The sequence below is a fragment of the Pseudopodoces humilis genome, chromosome 16 (assembly GCF_049639895.1).
Source record: "Pseudopodoces humilis isolate 2021_Gansu_Grassland_sample_001 chromosome 16, ASM4963989v1, whole genome shotgun sequence".
NCBI lineage: Eukaryota > Metazoa > Chordata > Aves > Passeriformes > Paridae > Pseudopodoces > Pseudopodoces humilis.
In genome coordinates, this window is record NC_142215.1 from 2166450 (window position 1) to 2177233 (window position 10784).

Sequence of the window (10784 nt, forward strand, 5' to 3'; positions counted from 1 at the left end):
GACTCTGCCCGAGCAGAACACAGCAGGGGAAGAGCACAGAGCTCATCCTGCTCTGGGACAGAGCTGCCCAAACCTCTGTCTGCCCTGCCCTCTGCAGCAGGGTGAGTCTGGGAATTGGCTCGTGATGCAAAATAAAGCAGAAGGTGCTCGAATGGACGGGGTTCACTGGTGGCCAGAAGGGCCCCATCACAGAGAGCCAGGCAGGTGCCACCAGTCCCTTTCCTGTGCTCAGGGATGGGCACTGACAACCACAGCAAAGGGTTGGTTTGTTTCTGATGTGCCAGAAAACCCATTTATTGTCTGGTTTAGCCATTTCCCTTATTTAGCAAAAAAAAAATGAATTGTCATGAAAAAGGGGCTGGTACAGCATTGCCCATGGCCATGACAACTTTTCTGCAGAGACCTGAGGACACACAAGGACAAATAGCTGGGACACCTCTGGGACATGCTGTTTGTGAGGCTCTTTTCCCAGTGTAACTGAGTTACTTGACTGGGAATCCCATAAGCCACAAGGACATTTCTCACTAACTAAATTTGTATTGATTGTCCCAGTCAATAGGAAATACCAGACTCTATAGCTAAAAAGATTTAAAGGCTTACATTAGATTTTCCTTTTGATTGATATCTAGGGCAATTTGCAAGAGTAAAAATGGAAAAGGTCCCCATTCCCTCCTGTCTCAGCTTCTGTGAGGAACAGCAAGTTCCTCTGGAGCTGCACGAGGCAGAATTGTTTGCTGTCAGCTCTGCTCCTGAGCAGAGCACACAGTCACTTAGGGACTGTTGTAACATCTGAACCGTGCAAATTCATGAGCAAAGTGATAGTAGGTAATTTAAGAAGATTGTACACACCTTAGAGTCTAAGGCTGTGAGTTAAAATAACACACTCTCCACAAACAAAACAAAGCCTAAAATTAGCCACAGAGTGCTGCACCGCAACCTGCAGACTCTGATTTGAAAGGGCAGGTTTTAGGCTCCTTTCACACCGTTCCAGTAATGAATGTCTCAGCAGATGGTTTTTATCCTGATCTCCTGATGGATGGCAGTTCTCAGTAACCCTGCTGCAGAGAGCTCTCCCTTCCAGGGAAACTCTTAAGCACATGAATAGTTCCAGGCATGCAGACTCCCTGCTGGAGCTGAGTGTGTGCTTACAGCTGAGGATGTGCTTAAGAGCCTCCCTAAATGAGGGCCTTGATGTACAATTTAGATGGAAGAATATATTCTGCTCAGTAGTCAAAGCAATCCAATTTACATAAATATTTATTTGTTTTCCATTATATATCATTTTTATGCAGGTGCTTGTGGGATGGATAGACGTCAGAACACATACATAATGGAAAAAAGCTTCAAAGGTATGGTATCCAGAGCTGCAGAACCCTGCCCAGGTGTGAGGAGGGTGTCCTAGAAGAGGTGAGATAGGAGCCCGGCAGAGGCGGCGCAGGCAGGGAGGGACAGAGCCACCACCCACACGAGCTGCCTGCCTGGCTCCCAGCACTCCTGGGCCATGAATTATGGATGCAAAGCTTCCCAGAGCCACAGGGCGAAAGGGAGGGCTCAGCGCAGGGCAGGAGGGGCAGCTGGAGCTGCCCAGGGCACACTCAGGTAGGACCCACGGCCAAGGGCTCTGGGGGAGCTGCAGAGTGCTGTGTGTCCCTGCTCCTGGCTCCTGGCCATGCTGAGCTTAAAGAGAGCCCCTAGGAAAGAAAGTGCCCCTGCTCGTGCCCTTTGCTGAGGGGGATTTAGAGCAGAGCTGGGGAAGAGCCCTCCCTGGGGTTGAGGTCCCCTCACACTGGCACCAGCAGTTGTGGGCACTGACTCCAGGGCAGGTCTACACCAGGATCTCAGAGAAGTCACGAGCACAGGGCCCAGAGGTTTTACATTTCACTTTTCCTCCACGATTACATTCTAAATATTCCAGTCTGGACCAAGGGAACACTGGGCACAGAGGTTCCCACAGCTCCTGGCAGATTGGCCTGGGGTTTAGCACACTGAGCTTGTGCTCCAGAAGATGGAGCAAAGAATCTGTCTCCTGGGGAATAGAAGGTTTCCAGGCTGAGGTCCTTTATCTGAATCCGAGGCTCTTACACCTGGGAATGTGAGGGGGGAAACACCACACAGCCTCTGGGTGCGATGCTCTCGGGCTGCTGCTGCTGCTGCTGCCATGCCCTGCCATGGCTGAGGCCTCCAGAGCCACACCCTTGTCTCAGCTAACGAGGAATATCGAAAGTATTCCGCATAAAAAGCATTCACCAGCTTATAGCCAGGCCTAGAGATCAATATTCACTTCGTAGGTGCTGTTTTCAAAATACAGGGATGCAATATTTGCTAGAACATCACCTTACCACACAGAATCACCAAAGGAAACCAAGGATCTGTGACCAACTCTTTGTTGATAAAGCTGAAGTAAAAATATCAATTGGATTATATATGTATATGATATATATGATTTATGACATACAAAACACTCAATCCACTGGTTTCAGCTACTTCAATGATTCCTTTTTTCAAAAGAAAAATCTTACTCTAATAGAGCTAGTTGTTATCTTTACATGGAGCTATTAACTTCATTAGTTTAAACTAAATTACTGTGTTCACAAAGTTTAAAGGTGCCCTAAGCACATGCAGCAGGAACTCATCCACAGGCCCAGTCACACAGAGGGAGACCAGTGGGGGCAGAGAAAAAGAATCACTGTGACAGCAAATTGTGAAATGCATTTTCAGCTGCTACATATTTTGTTTAATTTTTTAGGATCTGAACAATTTCCTTTACATGTTTATCTCTTCATAAATTGAAAAATCAGGCTCAGAAGCCACAGCTGGAATTCCCTGTGGCTGCTCAGCTGCCTCAGCCAGGCAGGGCCGGCAGGGTGTTGGGACATGGGGACACACCAGGCTTCCCAGGTCTGTTTGGGAGCTCACCTGCAGGCACTTAGGAGCTGAGGGCTCACAGAAACAGCTGTCCTTGGTCGGCTGAAGGTTCCCAAGGCCCCTCTGAAGGTCAATTCCTGCACTCAGGCAACCCCAGGGCTCTGTGGCAGCGTGGTCACCCCCAGGCCCAGGGGAGTCTCCTCCCAGGAGGAGCTGGGAATGTGCCCAATGCTCAGGGTGAGCTCTCCTTGCCCTGCCAGACCCTGACTCACCACATTCCTCAGAAAACAGAGAGGAAGAAACTCCCAGTCCCAAACAATTGGATTATGTCAGCAAAAAGACTTGGCAGGCGGATGCCTGGTTTGTATCTACTTTCATCCACTTTAAAACCCTGTCTTTTCCCACCAGTGTGCTCTAACTGGGGACAGCCTGTCCTGCAGTTGGAAATGGTCTCTGGTACCCCTGGATCAGGCAGAGCCTTGCAGGGAGGGGGCACAGGGGGCTTGAGGCTGAGGCCAGGCTGTGGTGAACCTGGGCCACCTCCTGCTTCCCCAGTTCTCTGAGGAGCCCAGAGCAGGGCACCAGCAGAGGGGTGTCCCCTGTGCAGCCTGGCACCAGGGGTGTGGTGGAGATGCTGTGGAGCCCCAGGGGTCAGGTACAGAGATCTGGGATTGCCAGGTGTCCAGCCCAGGGTCTGCAAGCAGCAGAGAGGGGCTGGCTGTCACAGGGCCCTGCTGGCACTTGGTGACAGCGGCTCAACAGGCACCAGGGTTTTCAGAGAAAGATTCTGAGCAGTTTCTTTCCTGAGCAAGGTGCTCAGTGATACCATTCCTGAGCTTTTCATTTCAGCTAAGTCCTTTGGTTTTTAGAGGTTTGGGTTTTTTTTTAAATGGATACCGCTGCACTGATGGAATGATGTGACCTCAGGCACGACCATTTTAAGGAAAAGCACAGCCAGGAGCCAGGAAAATCCCAGCAGAGAGAAGCACTGACCCCAGGGATGCAGGGCTGGGCTCAGAGTGGTTCACCTGGCTGCTGTTCAGGATGTGACCCTACTCCTGTGCCTCTCTGAGAGGCAGCAATGGGCCCTCACTGTGTCACTGTCCCTGCAGCAGCCAAGGCTGGCCAGGCCAGGGACAGCAACCAGCACAGGCACTTCATCCCAGCAAGGGTTAAATAGCAGGAGAACACCTTCCAGCAGTGTACAGTTCCTCTCCTCAGCACTTCCACCTTGGCTGTGGGATCCAAGGCTTGTCAGCAGGATGCCAGGGGAAATTCAGGGCACAAGAGAGGAACCCAGCCTGTGGGAGGGACATTTCCAGTCCCTGCTAACAAAAATAAATCCTCCAAAGGTCTGGTTATCGGTATCCAGGCAACATGGAAGGCAGGGACTTCAAAATTAGAGCATATTCCCAATATTTTTCTGGAAGTCCAGCTGATTGAGAGCTTCCAGTGAGTCCCAGCACTGCAGGGCAGAGCTTCCACCTCCATGAGAACTGGACCCTGTGGCAGGGAGGGATGAGGAGGCAGCACAGCCTGGGCTCACACATGGCCTGCAGCACCATGGGCTGAGAATCTCTAAATAAATCTGTTCTGCTTAAATTAATTAATGAAACAAAATTTGGCAATTGATGCCAGACTTCTTAATTATCTCCAAATTACCTTAATAACAGAGTAACTCAGCTGCTTCTACAGCCTTTAGAGTTAAATCCTCCATGATCTTGCACATAATGTTTCTTGAGGGCTAATGACTCCCTGATGTACGCAGAATCCCAAACATCCACTGGTGCTCCATAAAATATATTGTGTCCAAAGCAAAGGTCTGATCCCAGGCAGACACAGAGCTCTGTTTACGTCAGCAGGAATGGGCTCTCTGGGCTCTCAGGCTTGTTGTTTCTCAATATCTCCTGGGAAAGGCAATTCCTGGGAGAGGCCAAACAGGTCTGGGCAGCCCGAGTGGCATTCACTGGTCTCTTCCAACTGGTCCTGGGAAGGGAAAGGCTGAGGGACACCTGCCTGGGAGGTAATGTCAGCCCTAACTGCAGTACAGGTGAATTTTAGCTTAGAGAGATAAAAGTAGCTGAGCTGGATGAAATAAAATAGCTGATGTGCTGGGATTTTTGCCTTTGCCAGCTCCAATGTGCCCAATTCCATAAACAAACCACACAGCTATTTACCTGCAGCTGCAGCTCTGCAGGAGGAGGAATTCTCACTCTGCTCTTCTTTGCTGTAGCAGCCCTTTATAATCAACATTTCCTGAATCTACACCCAGCTCTGGTTTGATTTGTTCCCTCCCAGCCGTGGTGCTGACAGGGAATGCTTTGCAGGGGGTTCTTGGGGCACAGAGGGAATCCTGCCTTTCGCCCTGTCAGCATCTACTCAGCAGCACTGCTTGAAATAAAGAAGCAATTTTATGATAATCTTCATGTCCCTCACCCCAAAATGCAGAGCCGGCTCATTAAAGGCAGCCCAGGCTCTCCTAACGAGCTCTATGTCCCTGCAGTAGCCACCAGGAGCTGTAACTTGCTGGCAGGTGGAGCTGAGGCTTTCATTTGTCTGTCTGTGGTTTCCTCACCTCTACCGCCAGGAGATCCCAGACTGGCACCTGGATCAGTCACATACACAGCAAAAGCCAACACTGAGCTCACTCTTGTGCAGAAGCCTTTGGTCTCACAGGTCTCCATCTCTCCAGAGAAGGATGGGATGGGGCAGTTTTCCACTGACGTGTGCTGGGCTGGGGTTGGTGACCCTGGAGGGACAAACCCTGCAGCCAACAGCCAGGGAATGTTGGTGTTGCTTTGGTTCCCATCTCCTGCTAGGTACCAAACCAGGTGTGTTTCACTTGCAAGCAAAGGCACTGCTCATCTCACCCAGGCTGATGTCAAACAAGGAGTTTCTAAGTTTTCTAATGAAATAAACATTGCACTGGTGCCAGGCCTCTGCCAGCCTCCCCATCCCTGATGGTCCCAGCTATTTGTGTGCAGTGGAGCTTCCCAGAGAGCTGACCCTGGGAGCTGAGGGCTCTCCAGACTCAGTACCACTGAAATCAGAGCCCAGAAAGGCAACAGCTGGCTGCAGGTGGCACAGCACAACCTGGCACCTCCCCCAGGGCTGACCCAGCACTAGGGGCACCAGGCCAGGGTGCCAGGCACACAGACACACAGACACAGACACAAGCCCAGAGCTGAAGGAGGGACAATCACTCACAGTGGAGCAAACCTGGCACGTGAGGGAGCAGGACGGGGCTGGCAGGCTCGGAGCCAAGGTTTGGAGCGGAGAAGCGATGTCGTGTTGTCTGTCTATTTCTTAACCTGAATTTCTCTTTTTGTCTCCCATACTAGACAGCGGGGGCAGCTGGGATTGCAGCTATTTTGCAAGTCCCCCTATTTCACCGGGAGTATTTCATATATACCAGGATCTGCCTTTGTACTGTAACCCAGCACAAGAAAATGCCTCATCTTTCATTGCATCGCTCTAATTCTAAATTACTGGCACTGCCCAGCAGGATGCACACAACAGCAATGGCACGTTCTTGAATGTCAATGTTAAGACCTATTTATTCTCTATTGTTTTTTATTTTTAAAGCAAGACTGGCACTGTACCTTGCAGCAGGCTGGCCTATCCCAGCCAAGGTCACGGACCAGGCAGGCCGGCGGTCACAGCTCTCATGCCAACTTTGTTCTCCCCATGTAGTGCCTCCATCAGCTCCTCTCCAGCCCAGGGGAGATGAGCAGGAGATGTCTACAGCAAAGAGGGGGAAAAAAGCAGAGCAAAAGTGAGGCTCAAATGGAGGCTTGTTCCCCCTGTGGAAACCCAAGCATTCCCCAATTGTTGGATGCTGGATAACCCCAAAACCAGCAGGGGCTGCACATGCAGAGGCTGCACTGGTGCAGTTCTGAGCCTGTGGCAATGTCGTGCACTCCAGCACAGGGCACTGGATGTGACCAAGGCCTGGGACTCACCCTGCAGCTGGCTGAGCACCCCAGGTCCCAGCAGCAGCTCCTGCCTGCAGAGCCGGCTGCCTGCGGCCGTGCCTGGGTCTGCGGGACAGGCAGAGCAGGATAAACACGGCTCCGTAGGAATTAGGGGGAGGGAGGAAAGGATTGCCACCTCAAATTAAATATTGCAGTCAATGACAGCCAGAACCTTTCACAGGAAAACCTTCAGTACTGAGCAGGTTTTCATTTCTTTCCTGCTAGTGAGTGGTGGATGCAATGGTCTGGAACATCCAGAGCACAAGCACCGGGTGTCTGTGCTGGAGGCTTCAAGGATCTTCCTTATCCTCTGCCCCCTTGTGTCCCCCCCAGCCTTCCTGCAGAGGCTCAGTTGTAATTAACCTAATTAAGCTAATGACCCTAACGCACCCACTCGGCTCTTGTTTTGCAGATTATATGAAAGAATCTGTGTGCAGCTCCAGCACTTGTTCCCTGAACAGCAGTGAAAACCCATACGCCACCATTAAAGACCCCCCCATTTTAACCTGCAAACACTCCGAGAGCAGCTACGTGGAAATGAAATCACCTGGTCACAGGGAGTCCCCGTATTCCGAAATGCCAACTTCATCAACAGCCAATAAAAACATCTATGAAGTTGGTAAGCAGTGGGTGGCACAGGGGGGGTGGTGGAGATGCTGGTTTTCCCCCATCCTGGTACAAGGATCCTGGGCTTGGCGTGGCACAGGGATGAAGTGGCAGGGGGAGGGCCTGAGCTGGAAGGGACCCATGAGGATCAGGAGTTTTGGGACTGCTGCTGGTCACCACAACCCAGTTCTCCTTGCTCCCCCAGAGCCCACTGTCAGCATAGTCCAGGATGCCCGCAGTCGGAGTGCCAGTTACCTTCAGAACCCATATGACCTGCCTAGGAACAGTCACATTCCTGGTCACTACGACCTGCTCCCCGTCCGGCACAGCCCCACGCACGGGCCTTCTTGGGACAAGCAGTCTTAGAGAGGGATGGACTTCACTGGGCACTGTGCTGCCAACACAGACTGTGAGGAAGCAGAGGAGAAGCCGTTCCTTCCTTTCCTGCGGACTGGCAAGGACCTAACACGACATCAGCTTGGGCCAACTGCTGCTGCATGATGTTATTTATAAAGAGATTTTTGTATGGGTACCTGGAACTAACGAGAGCCTCCTTCACGTGCGACTGGAGCACATCACCCCAGGAAGGTGTCTTCATGCTCCAGGCAAAAACTCCCGTGACACGTTCTAACCCTGGCTTTGCTGTAAAATAAACCACAAAAACATGCTAAGTAGAAGGACTTCAGGATGTACATTTCTACCAACTGCATCAAGAAACTTCTTACTGTTAGGAACAAGGTGACTAGGAATACGCTGGAATTTATTTTCATCTTTGTCATGAGAATGGACATTTTTCTGAACAAGAGCAGGGAAATTTGTCATTTCACTGTCTGGAAAGCTCATTTACTGCCATCACCATGTGCAACCTGTGCAGATCATGCTTGGTAATTAGCATTGAGATTGTCATCTCTATTTTCAGTACCAGAGAATTTGAAGTGAGGAATGTTAACACAGACACTTTCTGTGCAGTTTTTAATATCTTTCCAAATGTCCCCTGGTCTTTGCTAATGAATGGAATTTCCACAACGAATTCACACCCATCTTACCACACTTTTAACATTGATTGGCACAGGTAGGCTTTGATTTTCCTTATGCAGCTTCTCTTTTGGTAGCTAAAATCCAGCAGATCTGTCAGTTTAAACTGCTACCCCTCCAATTCCTGCCCTGGGACACTGCAGGTTTGCACAGACCAGCCCTGGTTTCATTTCCTTTCTCAAAGCTGAGCCACATCGGCTTCTCTCTCCCATCTTCCCAAACCATCTCCTCATGATTCACTGTCAGCATGCCACTGATGACACCTCTTAAGCTGATGTGCATTACCATGTAGTGCAACTTTATCCGTTGATGATTCTACCTGAAATGTCATTAAATGGAGCTGAAACTGGGTTTTCTTTTCCAGCAGCTGTTTGTGAAGTAATTATCAAGGGTCTGACCCATGGTAAAACTTTGGACTGAGCCACCATGATTTTTTTTTAATTTATAATCTCTATTGACCTAGAAAGTAGAGTACTTGCCGTTAGTTCCTTGTAGATTTTGAGCATGAAGTAGTATTGACTCTAAGTATGTAATTTTATTAGGCAAACGTGGAAGTAGCAAGTTGATTGCCTTTTAAATATAAAAATATTCTGTTGCACATTCGCCAGTCTGATGGAAGCAGAAGAAGATGACTCCAGCCCTGTGGGTTTGCTCACAGCACGATCCTGGGTGTCACCTGCTGGGCTCAGGGACTGGCAAGAGGAGCCCTCCAGCTCGGGGGCAGCAGCTGGATCCCAGCCCTGGGAATACTCCTGGATCCTTGGAGCACCGTGGTAGGGCCCAGCCATGTCCCCAGAGATGGGCTCAGCCCTCATGCCTGGGATCACAGTCCTGGGCTCTGGGCATTCCAGCCCTGGGAGCCTTTCCCCTTGGAGGCAGGGCTGTTCAGGTGGTCAGGCTGAGCCTGGACACCCCCAGGCTCCCGGAGCAGGCACTGTCCGAGCCGCAGGATCCTGCCCACGAGGTTTCCCGAATGCTGCATGTGTGCATGGGGGCCATGGCTGATCAGCAATAGCAATTTTGTTTTCCAGGAAAGCCTTATTTGAGATGTAAGAAAACAATTCTTTTGTAGGCCCAGTAGGAATATATTTTACGTACATGAATGGAAAGACTTACCTCAAAAATATCAAAAGAAAGGCAGTTGGATAAGGAATACTCTCGTTAAAAGCCACCCTGGCACCCAGCACAAGCAGCCCGAGCTGCTGGCCTGACCCATGTTTGTGTGTTGCTGTAGTTTGCAATGAGACTCCAGAGCACAGATGAGCTCTGTTGTTTGGTTTGGTTTTTTTCAAAGCAGGATTTCAAAACCAAGTGCAATGATGTGCATAGAGCTTAACAGGGAAAAAACCCAACAAAACCAACAAAAAAAAAGTACCTTCTTGTGTATCAGCATTAGCTTAGGAAACAGGCACCAAAATGGCAATACTTTTTTAAGGCAAGACAGATTTGTAATATATTTGTTCACTGTGCAAAGGTATCTTACCTTGTACAAAATAAATTGAATTTCTCTCAATGTGTAGTTCTCCAACGTACTCATTTGCAGAGCAAAACTTCCAGCCCTGCACAGATCCAAGCTCTGCAGGTGATGTGGCTGCTCCCCTCAGCCAAAACTCCCCAGGCACCAGGCTGGAACAGAATTGGCAGGATGGCTCAGAAAACCCAGTGCTGCCATTCCAAGTTGGAGCAAACCAAAGGTAAGTGGCTGTGCACACCCTTGTCCCCAGTTCCTGGGCAGTTTGACCTCAGTGAGACTCCTGGGAATGCACAATCCCAGCTGGAAGAGCCCCTGCACACCCACCCTGTGTGGTGACCCTGCCCTGGGCCACTTGCAGGTTCCTTTGGGTGGACACTTGGGCACCCACGGCCACCCAGCAGTGATGGGACAGGACATGAGACAGCCCAGCACTCCCAGGGAGCCCAATGAATAAATCACAGATTTGCAGCAGAAACACCTGCAGAATTAATGAGTCCCAGGCAACGCAGCCACTGCTATGTGCTGAAGCTTTTCAATATTTGTGCTTCGTATTTCTAAAAATCTTGTTAACTAAAGCCCAGCGTGTAATCTTCTTATTTGACAAGCCACACTCGATAAGCTATTTAAGGCTGGAAATTCATCAGGTCTGAATTTATAGAATAAGTAATTCTAGCTTAATAAAAATGTCTAAATCAGAACAATTCCATGTCCTTTCTGCTTAAGAGTCAGAACCTCAACTCCCATCAAAAACAGGAACCACTGATGCTCACTGAATAATTGTTAAAAGTTGGAGCTTTCAAATATGTAAATGACAGCAAAAACTTTTGGCA

General features: G+C 49.8%; 1 protein-coding gene across 4 annotated transcripts in view; it reads left to right on the forward strand.

Annotated features, from left to right (window-relative positions):
• The window catches only part of MEGF11 (multiple EGF like domains 11), a 192908-nt gene extending 183022 nt beyond the window's left edge, over positions 1 to 9886 (forward strand). For 2 of the 4 annotated variants that reach the window (XM_014251212.2, XM_088063256.1), the window contains 3 exons: positions 1293 to 1349; positions 7252 to 7458; positions 7651 to 9886. In XM_014251212.2, the coding sequence (XP_014106687.2) occupies positions 1293 to 1349; positions 7252 to 7458; positions 7651 to 7811 (425 nt within the window). In that variant the 3' untranslated portion in view covers positions 7812 to 9886. Of the gene's footprint in view, positions 1 to 1292; positions 1350 to 6206; positions 6492 to 7251; positions 7459 to 7650 lie in introns of those variants that run through there. The other 2 variants (XM_088063257.1, XM_088063258.1) reach the window with 2 other exon arrangements.
• Positions 9887 to 10784: the final 898 nt, after the last annotated feature.